At 52.6% G+C, this 19,368-nt stretch overlaps 7 protein-coding genes across 7 annotated transcripts; 4 read left to right on the top strand and 3 right to left on the bottom strand.

The window, feature by feature from the left end:
• Positions 1-150: 150 nt before the first annotated feature.
• Positions 151-1,916, top strand: J4E90_004967 (uncharacterized protein; the record flags this gene model as incomplete). The annotated part of the gene is made up of 2 exons (XM_051434526.1): positions 151-233; positions 302-1,916. 2 exons carry the CDS (start codon positions 151-153, stop codon positions 1,914-1,916), a joined length of 1,698 nt encoding a protein of 565 aa, XP_051291782.1.
• Positions 1,917-2,286: 370 nt separating this feature from the next.
• J4E90_004966 (uncharacterized protein) lies at positions 2,287-3,483 on the top strand (the record flags this gene model as incomplete). Its single annotated transcript, XM_051434525.1, has 1 exon — positions 2,287-3,483. One exon carries the CDS (start codon positions 2,287-2,289, stop codon positions 3,481-3,483), a length of 1,197 nt encoding a protein of 398 aa, XP_051291781.1.
• Positions 3,484-5,249: 1,766 nt separating this feature from the next.
• On the bottom strand, positions 5,250-5,856 carry J4E90_004965 (uncharacterized protein; the record flags this gene model as incomplete). The annotated part of the gene is made up of 2 exons (XM_051434524.1): positions 5,250-5,658; positions 5,717-5,856. The coding sequence occupies 2 exons, from the start codon at positions 5,854-5,856 to the stop codon at positions 5,250-5,252; spliced, it is 549 nt and encodes a 182-aa protein (XP_051291780.1).
• Positions 5,857-7,868: 2,012 nt separating this feature from the next.
• Positions 7,869-8,552, bottom strand: J4E90_004964 (uncharacterized protein; the record flags this gene model as incomplete). Its single annotated transcript, XM_051434523.1, has 1 exon — positions 7,869-8,552. The coding sequence occupies one exon, from the start codon at positions 8,550-8,552 to the stop codon at positions 7,869-7,871; it is 684 nt and encodes a 227-aa protein (XP_051291779.1).
• Positions 8,553-12,087: 3,535 nt separating this feature from the next.
• Positions 12,088-14,209, bottom strand: J4E90_004963 (uncharacterized protein; the record flags this gene model as incomplete). Its single annotated transcript, XM_051434522.1, has 3 exons — positions 12,088-12,319; positions 12,395-14,123; positions 14,176-14,209. 3 exons carry the CDS (start codon positions 14,207-14,209, stop codon positions 12,088-12,090), a joined length of 1,995 nt encoding a protein of 664 aa, XP_051291778.1.
• Positions 14,210-15,856: 1,647 nt separating this feature from the next.
• On the top strand, positions 15,857-17,579 carry J4E90_004962 (uncharacterized protein; the record flags this gene model as incomplete). The annotated part of the gene is made up of 2 exons (XM_051434521.1): positions 15,857-16,072; positions 16,128-17,579. 2 exons carry the CDS (start codon positions 15,857-15,859, stop codon positions 17,577-17,579), a joined length of 1,668 nt encoding a protein of 555 aa, XP_051291777.1.
• Positions 17,580-18,079: 500 nt separating this feature from the next.
• Positions 18,080-18,913, top strand: J4E90_004961 (uncharacterized protein; the record flags this gene model as incomplete). Its single annotated transcript, XM_051434520.1, has 1 exon — positions 18,080-18,913. The coding sequence occupies one exon, from the start codon at positions 18,080-18,082 to the stop codon at positions 18,911-18,913; it is 834 nt and encodes a 277-aa protein (XP_051291776.1).
• Between the last annotated feature and the right edge of the window lie 455 nt (positions 18,914-19,368).

Raw genomic sequence — 19,368 nt, 5'->3', positions numbered from 1 at the left:
ACTTCGTCATGGCCTGCACGAGATAATTGGAGTAGTATAGTCGCAACCATCGAATCTAATCGTTTTTTAATCTTCCATTTCCACCCAGTCGTCTCTCATCTACTTGCGACACTTACACTGAAGGTTACAGCTACCCACACAACAGATACAATGTCAGCCAAATCAACACCAGGCATTTTGTACGTGACGATGCAGCCCAAGGAGGGCTTGCCTGAAGCACAGTTTCACGATTGGTAAGTTGACCCCTCCGCAGTCGCATCCTGGCCACTTCACGATCCCACCTGACACTTTTCCCTCCAAGGTACCAGAACGAACACGGCCCCAATCGTCTGCGCCTCCCCTTTTGTAACAATGGCTTCCGCTATCGCGCCACGGATCTCGAAAGCGCGTCTGGATCCAAAGATAAGCCGGAATGGATGGCCATCTACGATTTCGACGAGCTCGAGTGGCTGACGAGAGAGCCGTACACGAAACTCCGTAGCGCACCGGTGCAGTCGCAACGAGAACGCGACACTATGAAGCAGATATTCGTCGACAGGCGATCCTACGATCTACTCGGCGAGTGGAAGGGTGGAGACTTCAAGGATCTGCAGAAAGTTGAAAACGAGGGGGAGAAGAACGTCATGATTGCCGTGAGCTTTGCGCTGCATGAGGGCGCAGACAAGGAAGAGGAGCTGAAGAAGTGGTACGATGAGGAGCATGTACCTCTTCTGCAAAAGGTGCCCGGCTGGAGGAGGACAAGGAGATTCGTAACATCATACCTAGATCTAGAGAGCGGACACAAGACCGAGAAAGAGTACCTCGCGCTGCACGAGTACGCACCGCAGAATGGGCTCGGAGGACCCGAGTTCAAGGCTGCTACTACGACGGAGTGGTGCGACAAGATCTACAAGGATGTCGTACAAGACAGGAAGAGGAGGGTGTACGATCTCTATTACACCTTTGGTGCTGCACAGCGCGACCTCCAAAGTCTGGCGAGCAAAGACACAGTACCAGCAGAGAGTTCAGAAGGCATGGTCAAGACATACCCAGCACACACGACACCAGAGAAGCGACCAGTAATCGAGAGCTTCGTCACAACAAAAGATGGCGTGCAACTGCCGTACCGCGTCGAAGGCTCCAGCGATCCCAATGCGCCTCTTCTCGTGCTTTCAAACAGTATACTTGTCGACTACGGCATCTGGGACGACTTCGTAGCCGGGTTCACAAAAGCCACAAACAACAAGTATCGCATCCTCCGCTACAGCACCCGTGGCCGCAACACACTTCCATCGGATACCACATCGCCCATCACAGTACACACGCTTACCGAAGACGTAATCGCCCTCCTAGACGCCCTTCGCGTCAAGGAAGCCTCCATCGTCGGCGTCTCTCTCGGCGGCGCAACAGCACTCAACGCAGGCCTATCCTACCCAGACCGCATCACCGCATTCATAGGCTGCGATACCAACGCCTTCGCGCCCCCCTCCAACGCCAACGCCTGGAACGGCCGCGTCGCCGTCGCCGAGAAAGAAGGTCTAACCGCCTCATCCGGCGAACCCATCGTCGGCGAAGAACTCGCAGAAGTGACAGTGCGCCGCTGGTTCGTAAAGGAGTCTTACGACGATGCGGAGCTAGCGAAGAAGATTCAGCGCGTCAAGGACATGGTCAAGACGAATTCGTTGGCTGGGTTTAGGGACTCGGTCAAGGCGCTGCATCAGTATGATATTAGGGAGAAGATGGCTGGATACAAGGGGAAAGGTGCGTTCTTGGTGGGTGCGGGGGATGGCGTGCTGCCTAAGACTATGAAGGAGAACATGGCGGATAAGCTGGGGAGTGGGGTTGAGCTTAAGGTTGTGGAGGGGGCGGGTCATTTGCCTATGGTGGAGAGGCCGGGGGAGGTTGCGCAGTTTGTTGCGAAGTTTTTGGAGGGTTAGATGTGTGTTATTTGATGATTCAAGAATGTGAGATGTACTCATCTACTCCATAACATGCAGAAGACAGTGGTGTCCAGAGTAAGCTGTGACCTTTGCGTATAGATCTATACTTCTTCAGTTCATGACGATCCCAGGGGCTGGCTAACCGTAAACAACCTAGCTTGTTAGAACCACCGAGACATGAAACTTATGTACCAGACTGAATCATCCGCAATTTACGCATCTCTCTTTCTATCACTGCGTTCTTTTCTCAAGACACTCCCACTTGTTTTCAAAGCAGTAAGACCCTCACTCCGCAAGTATCTCCAGCCTGTGACCAACAAGTCCTATTATAGGTACTATCTAGGTTCCCAAGGTCGTGGAAGCCAGTATGTCGGGCCGCATCCAACACGGCCGCATCGGCAAATACAATTCTTCAGATAAAAAGCCTTTTCCCACCCTTGTTAAGCCATACTTCTTCAAACCTACTGCAGATAACCGGCGTTTACGCCCTTACAACAAGACACGTTATGTGTTCAACTTCTCCCAATGGGAAGGCAAAACTATTCACGAGTTGGCTTACGATCATCGACCGCGCGGCCCCTACTTCCTCGATTTCATAACTGGTCCAAAGTTCGATTTAGCAAGTCGTCCTGACCTGATCAGCGCCCTGCGCTCCCTTAACAATGAGTGGTATACAGCTCACCTTTACCCGTCCTTCGCTAAGGGGCTCGCCAAACGAGGATTCAAGAGAGTTGAGATTGAAGGATCGGTGTATGAGTGTGCTAAGTATCCCAAGAATCTCAATCCCCATCTACAATGGTACTTGTCATGCGAGAAAACACCGTTCGACCATTTCATAGAGTTGGAAGCGCCCTACAAGGCAACCGTTTGGACCCATAAAAAGCCGGAAGTAACTTTCGATGCGGAGCCTCTCGCGGCGCTACGACCTGAAAGCGTAAATACGGGACAAGGGATGGGGTGGGAGGCGTATCCAATAAATCTCTCTTTCTTCGGGGTGCCAATTCGAATTGAACGCCTGTACATTGATGACCCGGAGAAGAAGAAGACCTATCTTACTGTTCTGCCCGCCGGTCTTAATGGGAATTATGTGGCATCAGAGTTCCTATATCTCACCATGGAGTTGAATGAGGAGGGCAAAAGCCCGGGCTGGGCAGAAAAGATACTGGGCCTTCCGTTCCATTTCTCCGGCGCTCTTTGCAGTACGTACTGCGTTGACATAGTCGATGCTCATTTCGAGGAGGTCGAAGACGAATCTGTCATTGGAACCGGTCTTCGGTTCGAGATGAGAGGCGTTATCGCTGCAGTTGACGAAGGCAAGATATCCGTCAAGCTAGACTGGCAAGATCCGCGACTCTTGGAGGATGAAGGAAATCGCGAAACCATGCACATGACTCTGCATGAAGGTGTTGAAGCACCGGTGGTTGGAGGAAAGTACCTGATCAAAGGTATTCCTCCACCGCTAGGTTTTGGTTGTAGTAAGTGGGGACCTACATTCGATTGGAAACACGGCAGGCTACCGGATGGGGTTTGGAAGGCTTTCGCGTTTGATCGCATTACCGAGTAAACTATCATCATCACATGCTTTCCACGGTGTTCTCCAAGGATGTGTTAAAGCCAAGGTTTCTTCTCATCAGGTAAACCAACAATGTATCGCCTGGAATGCGACTAGTGATAACAAGAGTACCATTGAAGACTTTTCAGCCCGTTCAAGAGTTGGTCTGATATCTCTTAGTCTTGGTTGACCTCATCAGCGTGAGCGATTGGTAGTCAAGGTTTGGGTGACGCTATTGACGCTATCTCTTCTAGTCCACGTTTCGCAGGTATAATCTCAGATCTCCTGGCATCGGTTGATCGTTCGCTACTTCTACACAAATGTCCCTTACTCCCACCAAGTCAAGGTACGTCGCTGCGCAAAAGTACCTGCTCGTTAAGATCTAAGGGCTAAAATAGTTTGGCAGCTGCCTTGCGATACAACTCTATCTCTTCACACTACCTCTTCTATGGTGTCGGCTCATCACTTGCCAAAGTAGCCAAAGATGACACAGCGCATCGAAGTTTGCCGCGTCATGAGATCTTTTCTGGAACCACGCAAGCAAGTTCGGTCACTTCAGAGAGATCCCTACACCTATCCTCAGAGAGCATATAACTTCCGCCCTACGGAACAGAATAGGCGGAAGGTACCTGAGAACAAAGACCCGTACCGCTTCAACTTTGGCGAATGGCGCGGCTTCAGCATCGACGAGCTCACCTATAGCGATTGTAAAGGGCTGGTCCACAAGAGGTTCTTAGCAGACTTTGTCTTCGACAAGGACTTTGATCTGGCAAAGCGAAGCGACCTCGTCACGGTGTTTCGATCCTTAGCCGACTTTTACTACGACGAGCGCTGGGAGGTTGGGAAAGAGATCTCTAATCTGGGATTCACACGCACAGACAGATATAGCCTACATTTCTGGGAATCTCCGCTGAGTGGAAACGCAAGAGTGCATCTGTCATGTGACGAGACGCAGTACGATCAGTTCATACACGTTATTCATCCTTCGCCAAAGTCTTGGACCAGAAGGCAGCATGTTTCTTTCAGGGGAGGCAAAGAGATACCGGACGTTACTCCTAGCCCGGCCAGCTTCAGCGAAACGGTGTTCTGTAACCTTGACGCGATGCAAAAGGAAGAACTGGCGCGGTTTCCGGTGCACATCTCCTTCCATGGTATGCCTGTTAGACTGGAACGTTTGTTTCTCGACGAGCCAGACAAGAAAGCGACATACCTTACTATAGCGCCTCTTGGCTTCCAAGGTAGCACAGACAGCGTTGATAGGTACTTTTACCTTACTATGCGTTTCAACGATGCGGGCCGAGAACTAGACTGGTCAGAGAAACTTCTCGGTCTACCCTTCCGCTTCGTGGGAGCCTACGTCAACAGCAAAACAGAGGATCTTGCCTGCGCGCATTTTGAGCCAATTCAAGCGAGCGATATCGAGGGCGGGTTTCGTTTCGAGATCCGCGGGACGGCGTTGTTACTCGAAAAATATTGCATCGCGCGCGTTGCGCTGGATTGGGGCAATGATGCAATGTGTGTGGATCATGGATCAATCGGGTCCCTTCTCCTGACATATTCAGACGACGAAGTAGAACTTCGGGAGGGTCAGCATCACCTTCGTGCCGTCATCACGCTACGCGACAATCAAAAGTTCAGGTGGAGAGAGGAGCTTCTCAAGGATGCGGTATGGAGATGCTGTGCCTTCGAACGCAGGAGTACTTCGTTAGATAACCAATTTCTCGATTACGTTGAGCATAAGGGTTATTGAAAAAGACACCTACATTCCAAACTACATCCTACCCTCTATCCTCCCTGCCATCCAACCAGCTCGTACAATTCACACACCTCTTAGCCTTCTCACTGATATACTTTCTGCAAAACCGGCACTTGACCTGCTTCTTGACGATGTTATCCCCGCTGCCCCTCGAATACGCCAGCGCCACCACCCAAAGCGCCAACGCAACAACCAGGAACCTGACAATCTTGTCCAGGAACTCGCCGTAAGCTAGCACCACAGCTCCATCGTCAACAGCCTGCTTAGGGGTGTTGTAGCCATTGGAGATTGTGGTGTTATAGTTGGGTCCAGATTGTAGGATCGCGAATTTGGCGTCGAGGTTGCGGGAGAGGAAGGGGAGGAGCGAGATTATGGGGAGGATGATGGATGAGACGAGGGAGTTTGCGACGGCGGTGAAGGAGGCTGCGAGGCTGGGTTGCGAGTAAGTATGGGTTATTTACGTGTATTTTGTTATAGAAATGTACATACATCAGTCCGACGGCTACTTCGAGCACGTTGTCGCGTAGGGCGAAGTTGCTGAAGCTGTCCCAGGCACTGGCGGTTCGCCTTCGGATCCCCTGTTCTGCATCGCGGAGGGTTTGGTGCGTGTTTTCATCTAAGCGCGGCATGATGGTACTATAGGGTGTTGAGATGATAGGGTAGGATGTCACGATGTGTAAGGATGTGATGCATTGGTCGTGAAAGCTGGAGTCGCGTCTCAGGTGACGACGTCATTCCGGCCGACGCGTAGTGCGCGTAACCTTGGAAGATCTGCACTAATCACGCGCATGAGGATTGCTTGTACGAGTACACCTACTAGTCACATTGGCATGTTGGAAGCATGCAATTGCCATCGGATATGTTCATCAATGCTCACTGCAATGAACATCCACCCTTCGTTCAACGTGGCGATGTGATCGTCTCCAGTGACCATCTCCACTCCAACGCCTCCCGAAACTCAGTCTACTCCACGCGTAAGCTTCCCCAGGCTGTGGTCCACTTAGCGAGACGCCAGATGGATCGGCTTTCCTTATTATCATTGCCCTGCGTCGCAGACAGCCAGGCGGCTGCAGCGCTGCGCACGACATATCCAGATCCTCCGACATGACGACTTCTTGCGGATCATGCCATGCACACGGCGAACACCACATCCTTCACGATCTCGATCGCGAACAGGCGTAGCACACCCAACCTCACATTTATCTTATCCAGCCACCAATCCGCGCCGTGGGTCTCCGAATGCCGACCCCACAGAGTCGGCCCTTCTACACAGGAAGCCACTCTGCTCCCGAAGACAGGCCACATGCCCAACCCACACCCCACCCCACCATCGTAACGAGGAAACCACCAAAAAAGATTTAGACCCCGCCTGTCGCAATCACAATCACGCCAGGCAGCCTCATGATTCAGTACCATCGTCAACTATGCCGACCCCGGATCAAAGCCCTCCGCCGCCTATCTCGCGCCGCGTGACCCTTTGCGGCACGCCATAGTAAGATCGCCGTCCTATCTGTAAGGGTCAAAAGGGTACATCATCCCAAACGCAGGGTCTTGTCATCCGAAGCGGATGGAAAAGCGTGGACATGACAAGTGGTCACGATATATCAGGTCATGTTACAGCAACTTTGGGAAAGGTAAGCTGTGTACATGTGTAGATCTCTTCGCGTAAAGTACACCGAAAAGAGATGCGCGGTGCAAAATACCCTTTTCCTGCGATAATGTCGGCACGCTGCGCTTCGTGAATGGATGAAGTGAGGGGTAAACAATCCGAAAATGTGGTTGGTGAAGCTGATGGATATATGCCGGTAGATGTTTCTTGGGCACACTTTCTCATGCAACATGCGCAGTGCACAAGGCTGCATGCAAGATACAGAACAAAGCGGTATGGCTAGTCCTTGTTGGAGTAATGGCAGACGAAAATCACGACTTGGTCTGCTGCAGGCAATCGTGAGGCTGAACGGAAGACGAGGAAGAAAAAAAATTGAGTTGGCTGGTAAGATAAGATTATCTTCGCCTCTGTAGCGGTGGTGCCGGGAGACCCGATTATTCTTGCTGTGACAGTCGCCGCGGAGGTTTTTCGGATGGTTTAGGGTTGGAGCGGTAAGCGCGCGAAAGAGGGATGTTCGCTGCTGGCGTGTGGAGGGGTAATTTGGGCGCTGTTGGTGGTTTTTCGCTATCGTGGGTTATGCGGCGTGAGGTCACGGTACTGCACGCTTGTCTCTTAGTCTGCAGTAGTCGCGTTTTCGGGTGGGGGATGGTTGCGTGTGCTCGACTCAGTATACCGCCGACGGAGGTTGTCAATGGAAGGGGTTGGCCCGTTGCGTTTGATGAGGTCGTCATAGCAATATCACCGAGCCAAGTGCGAAGGAGGGGATGAAGCTTGAAGGTATTGTGAAGTGGAATTTGTTTGTTGTTCGATCGCTATCATGCTACCGCGGCACGCAATGCAGTACAGTATGTGTAAATGCTCAGTAAAACACCGCCCAATGCGTGGAACCATATAAATGCAAGCCCGTGGTATACCAAAAACGCCTTTCCAATGCTGTGTGTAAAGTCAAAAAGCCACCAACGCCGCGCAATGCTGTGTATCCAACCCCTCCCCCATGATGCACCCTTTTCTCTATCCCGCCGTGCTACCGTGCTACAAGATCGACTCCCCCGTTACCGAGTCGACTCGTGCTCTTGATTTTGATCGGGTCGATGACCTCCGGCGTTCCGCGCCGTCCTTGGGCTTCCTAGTCTTTGCGCGACGTAGCGCAGGAACATCCTCCTCTTCAGATTCGTCTACAGTGAACAGGTCCGGGCTGGGTTCTCTCCACGAGTGGCGATGACCCGATAGTGTGCGCGAGTACCGGCGACGGTTTTGCTGTTTGCGGGTTGCGAGATCCTGTGCACGGCCTCGTGATGGTTCAGTGATTCTGATCCGTGGAGGGCTGAGCTGAGACACAACTTGTGGCGTGTCGTTCAATCGGTCGTCATCCAGCCCCATGAAAGACTCCTCCTCGTCCTCTTCGTAAATGATAGGTGCGTGGTACTGAGTGTGAAGCTGGCTGTGGTTGTGCTTGACATAGCGGGTCCACTTGTTGGCGAGGTTGGACTTGAACTTGGAGGACTTGGTGGTGCGCGGTCCTTCCTGGACGTCGATGCCTGCGCTCAGGGACAGCTCGTACGGGTCGTCAGCCTCGGTGATGGGTGGTGAGATGAAGTGCGAGAAGGGGTCTTCGTCGATGTCCGGAAGATCGTTTTCATTAGTGTCGTCGTTGCCAGTCTCAACCCATGGTGGGAAGGAGTAGGCGCGAGGGGTGCTTCGTAGATAGGAAGGCATTATTAAGAGGAAGTCCTTGAATTTTCGAAGGAGCGATGAACGTCGAACAGGTAGTGATGGCTTAGCGCTTGATTCAACCTTGACAAAGGCGATGTGACCGAGAATGGTGTTCGTTCCCCCGGCTCCTGGCCGGTCCTTCCTGAAACAGCAGCTCGCGAACGCTCGGTGAAGAGAGTTCACAAGTGGTGCTGGTAGGAGATTTTGGTAGTAGGTTCGCCAGTGGTGAGCGGCGCACGCAAGCTATATATGCGTGACTTTGGGGTAGGCTTCTGGGAGTGTCACGAGTGGGCGGCGTGGGAGAGGCGACGAATATGAGACAATGCGAGTGCTGCCTGGGAAGTGTTTGCCTGGGAGAGGGCAATGCAAGAAGCGACAGTTAGTCGGAACCGTGGTTTATCCTCCGCGAGATGTCTGGTACGGGATGCATATTCTGGAGGATTCCTTGGGTACTTATGTTGACAGGCGAGCGAAGCAGCCGGAAGAGGTGCCCTGCATGTGCAGTGCATGCGCATTAGCGTGCGGTGTGGATGAGAAGCTTAGTGCAGCGTGAGCAGAATAGGTAAGGATCCCAGGGCGCAAAGGAATGGGTGACAGGCAGAGTGATGGCGGGCGGGCCACATGAGATGGTTGGCGGCACACCATCTCGGTGTAGGATGACCTGCAGGCTGCACGCGCGCATTGGCCACTAGGTGTTGCGGACTCGACGGCCGTTAATGCAGGACTGACGATCCATGGAGTGCCGCTAGATATCAAACTATGGCCAGAGACTGAACAGCGCGATCGTGCAAATTGCAGCGAGCCGTCACGACGACTGGCGACACTAGGCGTCGAGGGTGGAGCCAAAGGCCCGAAGACACTACGCAGTCACGATACAGCGCTAGCGGCGGGGCAGATCACACCAGCATACCATCACAACCTCTCTGTTCCCACTCAGCCTCATTTCAGGCTTGCCTCTTTTGGTCCATCATACACCCTCTTCTGCTCACACGCCGCTCGCTCGCGTCGCTGAGAGGCCACGACTGAACTGCTTAGAGTCCCGCTACATCCGCCCTGCCACGCTCGTCGTGGGCATGACGAGGCTGCTTGCGTGAACCTTTGTTCTGTGCCTGCAGCCGACGCTCGACTACACCGAACCCGGTGGCGTTCCTCCAGAAATGTTTCATCAAAAGGTCATGGATAGGGTTTCAGCTCCGTGGATGATTCAGCTGATGCGGCTCCAATACACCACACTGACAAACTACATTAACTTTGGATCACCGTGACAATTGCCACTATTGAAGCCTGGCACCGTGGTCTGCCTACACGGAGTCTTACCCGTATCATTCGACAGCCTGGGATAACGCGGCATCTGCTCTCGGCTCCACTATCCAGTTCTCCATTATTTTGAGATTTCTACTGTTTTCCCAGATTCCTCCTTACAACCGCGATACGGCCCGATTTTGCTTGGGCTCTACAAGAGATGGAATGACGTAGTTTCGCATACACACGACCCTCCTGTTGGGCTTTGTAATGTTACAGTCACCGTTTTCTGACGTTGCGGTCAACGTCGACGATAGTCGGATACTGTAGACGTGGGTAACGCGGTTCCCGGGCGCCAATTTGGGCTTGCGCCTCAATATCTGACTAAGAACTCTATCTCGCCCACCGCAGTGTCACCTGAACCCTGATGCCGCCTGACGAGTCGGAGTCGCCTGCATTCTTGAATTTCAATGCGTCCCGCTCGCTAATGCTAGCAGACGAAGTCTTGGGAGCTCACGTTCAGCTCTCGACACGAAATTTTGTGCGCCTCATGGCTGTTCATGTTCCAAATGATGTTCGGCGTGCACGAGTTTGTCGCGGCTGGGTATTCAAGAACACTACCTTGTTGGGTGGCTAGGGGCAGCTGTGACAATCTCGGCTCCTCTTTCCAGATGCTACTACAAGTCGCTTACGCCATTAATGAACTGCATTCGACACGGGATTGGACGCTTCTACAGTTTCTCTCCTAATGCGAACCAAACAACGTTTGCGAATAGAAGCTCATCGTCTACGTTCGAAGCGTGTAGTCTTCCCTGGCATGCTGGCTTCCATGCGACCTAGCCTCCGTTATTCGCAGCGCTTTCTCCCTTGACTGCACACGTCTTGCCAGATCTGGTGGACTACACAGCATGCCCTAGCGGCGCTCTCTACACAATTTGCTTTTTATTTCCAATCATTGGGTCATTAGTATACACAAATCGACCGATGCAGTGGCACGCGTACCGTGATCTACCACTCACCGCTGGGACAACCCCAGCAAGACTAGATTTCTTCACAACCGACGTCTACATCCTCGCAGAGTCCGTCCCTCAACGTCCTTCACGATGCATCTCCAGAGCCATTCACCGCCCTACACCGCCCTTTCCGCCATGCCTTCCGCGATACGATCTACGAGGCGCGAGCGCCCGGGAGCTAAAGTCGCTCGCTAGCCTACAAAATTCCCAGCAGGGATTCCCCAAACCGCCAACCTGCATTTGTACCAAGAAAGAAACACCATACCTGTGGGTCTACGACAACTCGGACGCTTTTGTTCCAGGTTTCTTGAAACACATATCGGACCAGCGTCGGTCCACCTCGGACTTTTTATGACGCGCGCCTACAGTTACGGGCTCGAGTTTCGGCGAGGCGACGAAAAGTTCGAAAGAGATGATCATTGGCCGCCTGCCTCGTTTCGATTCCGTCTCCGTTCGTACATACGAGGCGCTCACCGCTGGTGTTCCTGCACCAAAGCCCGACACACCGTGCCGATAGCGACTTACATAGTGTTGAATGCCGGCATTTGTACCAGCGCTGACAGATTTCCAGTCGCCTTGACTGGATGCCGACGCCGGTGCCAGGGATCCTGTCTGTGGGGTGCATGGTTGAGATGAGCCCCGCCGTCTCTTCGAATTCTGCAACACCACGGACTCTGATCCGACTAATCGCCCCTCTCGATCCGAGATCTAGTTGAGATGCGCGCGCGTACTGTCTGCCCCTATCCTCGCGCCCAATGCATGTTCTTGGTACAACGAGGCTCTCACCGACTACGTCACTTCCTTTACCGTCTATGTTTGGGTATACTCTTCTCCGCGGGTCAATGCGATAGTAAGCGCTTCTGAGAAAGACTTCATCAAAATTACCCCGCTCCTTCCACACGGAAAAAAATTATGGTGGACGCGTGTTCCGCGTGACACCATCGACATGGTGCGGGAATGCCGAGCCTGCAAGTAGTCAATCAGCTGCAATGGCAGAACAAACGTGAGGGCTGCAACAACCAGAGGAGAAAAGAAAAAAGAAAAGAAGATTAAGCTTCGACCTAAACGCTTCGTCGTAACATCTCGGAATCAGCACTTGCGCGTATGCCCATGCCCATTACCCCAGCTACGTCACCTGGTACACGCGTTGCACTCACGATCGTCGCGTTAAAACTCTTGTCTCTTTATTCTTTGCTCTTCGTACCCAATCACAAAAGTGCACGCAGACCCCCTCGTTCAAGAAACGCCGTTCCAAACGCCGCGATCAATGGGTATAGTACATGCTAAGATCCGATGCCAATCTCATATCCAAGCATCACCTCTGTTGATGCTCCCTCCCAGCCCCGATTTCCGCCCGTTGAGATCATGAAGTTGCAAGTCGGGTCGAGGTATAGTTGCGATATGACGCCGGTGCGGTGTCCGGGGACAATAAAGAATGGTGTAGCGGCCGCGCCGGCTTTCGGTCCCGCGTCGTTGTGGGCGAGGTCGTAGAGACGGAGGATGTCGTATGATGCGCTGGTACATGTTAGTGCTTGTCTCACGTCACGTCACGTATGTATGTGTGCGCGTGTGAGGGGGAGGTGAGCTTACCAAATGAGATGTCGCCCATTGGGCATAGCTCGAACTGCGCTCACTGCACCACTGACGCTGGGGAACCGGAATGTGCGTCGCGGCTCTCGTAGACTCTTGTGTAGACTGTACTCATCCACTGTGCCGTTTCGCCGGCCAGCGTAGATGAAGTTGCCGTCTGGTGACCAGCATGCGTTCATGCACCATGGTGGTGTGTTTCGCGGGGGTGTGATGCGTGCGACAGGGTTCGGTTGCCGGCGGTCCCAGATACGCAATGTGCCGTCCATTGACGCGTCCATGAAAGTCGTTTCAGATGAAGCAGGCTGCTCGGTCTGGTTTGCGGAAGTAGTCGTAGACTGTTCGAGATCCTCTGCATGGGGCAGGCCGTTGAAAGTGCCATTGAGCTGCGCATCTGTAGTTCCATTCGCTGCTGGTTGGTTCTCAGCATCTACTGGGGGTTCCTTCGCTTGTTCCGCAGCTGGCTCCTCGGGTGCTTGTACAGGACCGCCCATGTCCATCATGTCCATGTCAGCATTGGCGTCGTCGTCCGCTTGTTGTATGCCGTTCGCGATGGCTCTGGAGAACTCGTCCTCGTCGTCGTCACCACCGAACGAAGGAAGAGTGGCCGAGAGGTTGTTTTCCTGGCCGTCGCCGAACAAAGAGTCCTGGTCCTTGTCTCCAAACAGCGAGTCGTCTGGAGATCCCTGAGCATCCTCAGTACCTTCTTCCTTGGGTATCACGGGCTTTATATCGGCGCCGTTCGCGAGGGCGCCGTTGGTTCGAGGTCGGGCGGAGTTGTTGGAGGAGAAGGTGCCGTTCGAGGTAGGAAGGGTTTCGGTATCCTGAGGTATAGGTAAGGTAGACATCGGACGTTGCTCGATTGCGGATATCTGTCCACCGCTCGTCTCGAACTTCCGTTTAACGCTTCCAGTGTTCAAGTCCCAGTCATTGATAGTCTTGTCCCAACTACCACTCAATACCGACGTCTCGTCCTGCGACAGTGTCAAGACCGACACGGCTGAGGTATGGTTCTTGAGTGTGTGTATCCGCGTTCCTTCCTGATGGCGCACCGACTGCAGGTTTATGCCTCCCGAGTCCAGACCCGACAAGAGCCATAGCGCTTGGTGGTGTACTGCGAGCGAGTATACAGGAGATAAGCTCTCGGCTGCAGCACTGTCCTCATTCTCCCAGTATGAGAGAAGCACGCCCGCCTTGGTGACCGAGTCAACGAAAGGGTGTCGCTGGGCCACGGTCAGGGCGAGCTTTCCGTTGGCCGTGTCTACCCAATTGAACTTTCGTATATAGCCGTCCGCGCCTCCGCTGAAAACCCATCGCATATCTGGTGTAGCGGTAATGGCATTGATTGAGGTGCTATGCGGTGCGGCGATGGTGGGTATGATGTCGTATATGGGCGCATTCAGGGCCTCCTGTCGCACGCTGGGGTGGAAGGGCAGGTTTCCAAGCACGCCCGAAGCCGCTGCACGAGGGCTGGGTGATGTGAGGGTGACAGATGGATTGCCGTCTGCTTGTCCAGCTGTACCGCCATTGGATATGCTGTTGCGCGGTCGCTGCGAAGGGCTGTCGGGCTCGTCCTGGTCCTGATCTTGATCTTGGTCTTCATCGTCGTTGTCGTTGTCGCCTTCTGCATCGTCGTCGTCATTATCGCCGTCATCTGCATCGTCGCCCTCTTCCTCTTCATCTACATCCATGGCATCATTCTCCTCCTGCTCATCTTCCTCCTCGGCGGAGCCTGTTGCGCGCGGTCAGCTGGCAGCTCCTCCGAGCGTCGTGGGGATATTTACTGGCGCCATTCTCGTAGTCGTCCTCCTCATTCATACTGTCTCCATGAGCATGGGCTAACTAGCACGTGCTCAGCGGATGCACTGCTACGTCGCGTCGAGTGGATGCGCCGATGTTCGCGTTGGGGAACATGGATGAGGCTCGGCCTCGCGTCATTCTCCCGAACGGCACCATTCTCGTTTAGGACTAGATCCACTTCCTCGCCCTCCAGGGCTCTTTCCTTGGAATCATCTACACAAACACCACCTGGGCAATCTTAACGAAACTCACACATGACTCGAATTCATATCCAGGTGCGCTACGGTAGTACGTGGATCTTATTCCATCTATCTGCAAAGACGGCGATCTGACGCTTTCAGGAGTTGATGCACGAAGAACCCTATTAAACACTCACTCAACTACACAGCTCATGACAACAAACAGCATAACAATCTTCTAGCTCTGCCCTGCATAGCAGCCAACTGTGTGCCGTTTACATTACAGCAGACGCCCATTTGATTCGCCTTGACTGGGCCTCTTTTGAAGCTGCAGAAGTTGAGCGCCACGGGTCTGGACCGCGTGATGTATTGTCTTCGCTCGGCACTTCTAGCATAAAAGCTATTCCTTACCTTTGCTGGTCTTAATTTGCAAATAGTTAGCATATCAGATGCGCCGATTTAGGCGGCTTTCGTCCATCTATCTTTTGCTCTTTGCCATTGCGAGAGCCCTCTCCCGGTATGTAGAGCATCCAAGAGTCCTTGAAATACTTCACCTCTTACTGTTCCTACTCTTGCCTAAGCCAACAGCTAGAGGCTTTTGCGATTCAGCCTTCCTTGAGATATTCGCGTCACGTAAGCTAATTATGAATTGAGTGTGGAAGATCGCAGCCATCAGCTCCTCAGCCTTGTTGCCCGCAGCCTTTATCTTGTCTAACATCCGGCCCCCGCATATAATATGCGTCTGGAAGAATACCCGACCTATGGAATTGCTTGTGGCTTTCTTGTGGCTTTCTCTACTGCCTCTTGATAGGGTTTTCATGTCAAAGTCTTATCGTCGGCGCAGACAGCCTGCGTCTTCAGCCTTGTTAGTTATGGTATTTCCTTGCGCTCCGCCGCCCTTTCTATTTCCTTCTCTATTCACAGCCTACAGAAAGCGATAGAAGACACCAAGATGTTGATTGACCAGCCATTGTCCGCCTCCAAAGATGGCACGAATGTTCACGGGAGCGCCGTAGAATCTACGCAACTAATCAACGAACGCAGATATCAACCCATTGAAAAAGCCAAAATCGCCCTGAAACGCGGGTTTCCCCGGCTCGAATTTACGGTCCACGCTGCATCGCTCACCATCATCGGCGCTCTTCTATGGGTGCACGTCAGTGAGACCTTTTGGAGGGACTTCGAGGTCAAGAAGCAGCGGCGGCAAAACATGGAGCTCAAAGCATGGCAGTTCGCCGCCAAGGTCCACGAGTTGCTGATGCTAGCATCATTGTCTTTCGTTGTTTTTTATTACATGCGAAAACTGCTGGTTCGACGTCAAGGTATTCCCTTCGGACTTGTCAGCGCACCTTACCTCACAAGTTCGCCTGGAATGCTGTTCAGACGGTCATTTTGGGTAGGGTGGGGGTACCATTTGCCATTCGGAGGCTTGCTATTCCTCACCTGTATCCTATCCTTTGCTCTAGGACCATCTTCCGCCATCACCATGATTCCTTCGCTTGGTGGGTACGAGATGAAGAACCCATTTTGGGCCGACAGCTCGACTGTTCTCTACAACGCCACGGCAAAAAATATCTGGCCAACAGTCTTCACTCAAGCGATGAGCTTGAATGCGACTGAGGTTGCTGAATGCCTCATTAATCCCTTCGACCTATCGAATCTACAATGCCCGACAGCAGGGTTCTTGGATGTCTTGAAATGGGTATGTAGCTCCGATTTCTATTAAACACAATGCGCAAAGAGCTAATGTCGACCAGTTCGTCGGTTTAACCCAGAGTGGATCACGCAATGAACTACTCTTCACGGACCTTTATAGCAGCGTCCAACGTAAGGTTGCCATCAAGACCGACCATGACAGCCAAGGCGTCTCTTTGTACGCTACCGTTCTTACAGAGCTGGCTTCAAGGACACTCGGCAGTTTTTACAGTTACGCAAGGCGCAAAAACGCTGGTGGCACTAGCGATGTCGCATACCCCCAATTACGTATCGCAGCAGATACTCCACTCCTCCAACCTATCATCTTTGTGAGGTGTAGTATGTCTGTTTGGCACGGAGACTCGAACCGAGAGAATATCTCTTTTCCCAGCGTTGAAGGAGCATGGGGGCAGGACCCCTTGTATCCCCAAGTACCCGGTCCCTATCTAGACGCTGACAACGAGATCTTCGATGGACTCCCGGATGAACACCCCCGGTTCTCGTGGTACAAGGACAATGACGCCAATGCATCGTCATCACTGCTTGCGTTGGCAATCGTACCCGCTGTAGCTTTCAACGCTACGGGCGATTTTTGGTCCTCGGCTATCGTGGCCTGCTCAGCAGATGCACGCTGGGCAGCCAGCGATGCGTATTATCAGCCTCTGAACTCGAGTACGGTTTCCAGCAATGTCTCCGATATAATCCTTGAAACCGACTTGCAACATGGTCAATGGATTCGTCCCGACCACGTGTTCTCGGACAAACCGCTCGATCTGCAGCCCGACTGGGCTGCCTTCTTCAATGCAAATCAAACAGAGAAGTTGGCGAACTCCTCCTCCAACACGACGGGCATGGCCGCGTTCCTGGAAACAGCCATTATGAACGGCAAAATTGGCGATAGCAGTGTACCGGATTTTACGGCGCCCAATGTCACAGCTGGGAATAAGAACGGCGGGATTGAGGAGACCATAGCCATGCTATTAGGCGCCGTGCTTGCGGATGGCGTAGCGCGAGGTGCATCTGGTGTTTATTCTTTTCTCAAGACCGATACTACTGCCGAATACGATGTAGTAACGCTGCTGGAACTCCCTATTGCGACTGAGAACTCTCTTCGATGGAACCCTGTTTCCGGTTTCTACTCTGTGCGCGTCAAGCTCGACTCATACGGGTATGGGTATGGGCTCCGAAACACAGCCGGTTGGGTAGCGATGATCGTCTTGCTTGTCTTCACACTGACAGTGCTTGTACATGGAGTAGTTCTAGGCTGTGCGGTTGCCAGGCAACAGTACTATGGCGGCGAGTGCTGGGAAGATGTAGCTGAGCTTATGGCATTAGCGATGAATTCGACGCCGAGCGAGAAACTCAACGGCACGGGCGCAGGTGTGGAACGATCTGAGACCTGGAGAAATGTCGTTAAGATCCGAGAGACAGATGACCAGCGTTTGGAACTGCGCTTTGTTGATAGATATGATGAGGATGGAGGCAGGGTTATCATCGGGAAGGCGTACCTATAGTCCGTACCATTTATCGGCTTTTGATGCGAGCTAAAGCGATGACTCGACCAACAGCTAGGCGTACTTGCGACTTACGGTGGCAGATTTCAATCTTTTCGGAGCTGGTATACTATAGCGTAGCCTAGGTTTTAAGGACTTTCGGCCATCATCCGAAATACAATTCGAAGTAGTGTTCGAATGGTTGAGGCGGGTTCCTTTGTATTACCTGAATGCGATTTAATCTCAACAATCAAAGTTCGAATTGCACTCTTTTGTTGTAGCTGTACTGTTGCTGCAATGATTGCTGCGATGATCGCTGTGCGATTCTGGGCTGGTGCGAGCTCGACGCGTTGCTGGTGGGATGATGGGAGGAAGCTAGCCACCCCACATAACCCGACCTGGGCACTTGCATCAATTACGTAGGCCAAAAGCTCAGACCCGAAACTACGGGAACAGGTACCGACCCAGTAAGCACTCCTTAACACCCTTCTCTCGCTTCTTCAGGTACATGCACCGATATCATGGCAGAAGAAGCGACTTCTTCGAGAACGTGGTCACTTTTTCTTAGTCCGGTACTCATCCCAAATCTCGAGCATGCAAACTTCCATGATTATGAGCAGGGGCTGGCCGCCTTAGCTAATTTCGACGGTGAGGATAATGATGACATGAACCAAGATATAGATGAGAAGATCGAGGAAGATGCGCAACGAATATGGAACGAATCTCGATTCGATCCGCGCAAAGTCGGGGAGGAGCAAGCACGTCAAAATACCTCGCAGTACCTCGAAGAGAACGAATTTCACCTCCGCGATGCGGCAGCCAATATCGAAATATTTCTCAAAGGGAGATTTCCTTGTGGCATTCGGGCTTGCGACAAGATCAAGCACCTCCGCGTCTACATCCGTTGTGAAGAGTTCCTGGAATGGGCAGGCTGGGGCGAAGGGGATTATGGAGATGGCGGACCGGAAGAAACTGGCGAAGATTTTGAATGGGAAGAGCGTCAAAACAACGTCTATGACAAGGTCTCCCGCGTGGCCAAAGCCTTTTCGCGGATCCCCTTCCCTTCGCGACCACACATCACCATGGTAATAGTGACTCCGTTTGGCCGCTTCGGTGCCGCAGGTGTCGAGGAAGAGCGGGTCTTGTTCAACTTCATCGAAGCGACACTCGAGCCCTATCATGCCCTCAAGAGTACTGGTGCGACAGTGACAGTCAGCACGATAAAAGCCGATGACGCCGAGGAAGAGCATGCATCAACGGCCTCCGCGCTAGACTTTGAAATCACATGGCTGTATGAGCTAGAAGAGCAAAAGTATAAAGAAGTACATTGGATTGTTGGTTGGACTTCTTGCTAATATACTGACGTTGAGCAGAGATGGAATGCGCGGGAGTATCCCCGCTACGCTTATCCCAACGAACCAGCACCACCCCACTATGCTACGTTACTAGCTCGCTCTCACGAGCTTCATGACCAGCGGTTAAGGGAGGGGGAAGATGAACTGCAGAGAAGAGTCGCAATATGGAGGAACACAGCGCCTGGAGACATGCACGAAGAACGTCGGCATCTCAATAAAAAGGTCGGAACGGTCGGCACCGCTCTCTAGAACTTTCTCTTCACGCATCCCTACGTCTGTGATGATATGGGCGATACGCATTCGAAAAGTTGCTTACATCAATACAGCAGCATTTTGCGCAATCATGTCGTTGGTTACCGTAGTCTTCATGGTCATCAAAGGGATAACAAGTAGATTTCAGGTTTGTTACCCTGGGGGAAGCCTACCTAGGTAGTGTAACTTTGTCTTCGGCGCAA

This window comes from Alternaria incomplexa (genome assembly GCF_024043165.1).
Source record: "Alternaria incomplexa strain BMP 0042 chromosome Unknown scaffold_6, whole genome shotgun sequence".
NCBI lineage: Eukaryota > Fungi > Ascomycota > Dothideomycetes > Pleosporales > Pleosporaceae > Alternaria > Alternaria incomplexa.
Note: the sequence above shows the minus strand (reverse complement) of the source record. Positions and strands in the feature narration are given on the sequence as shown.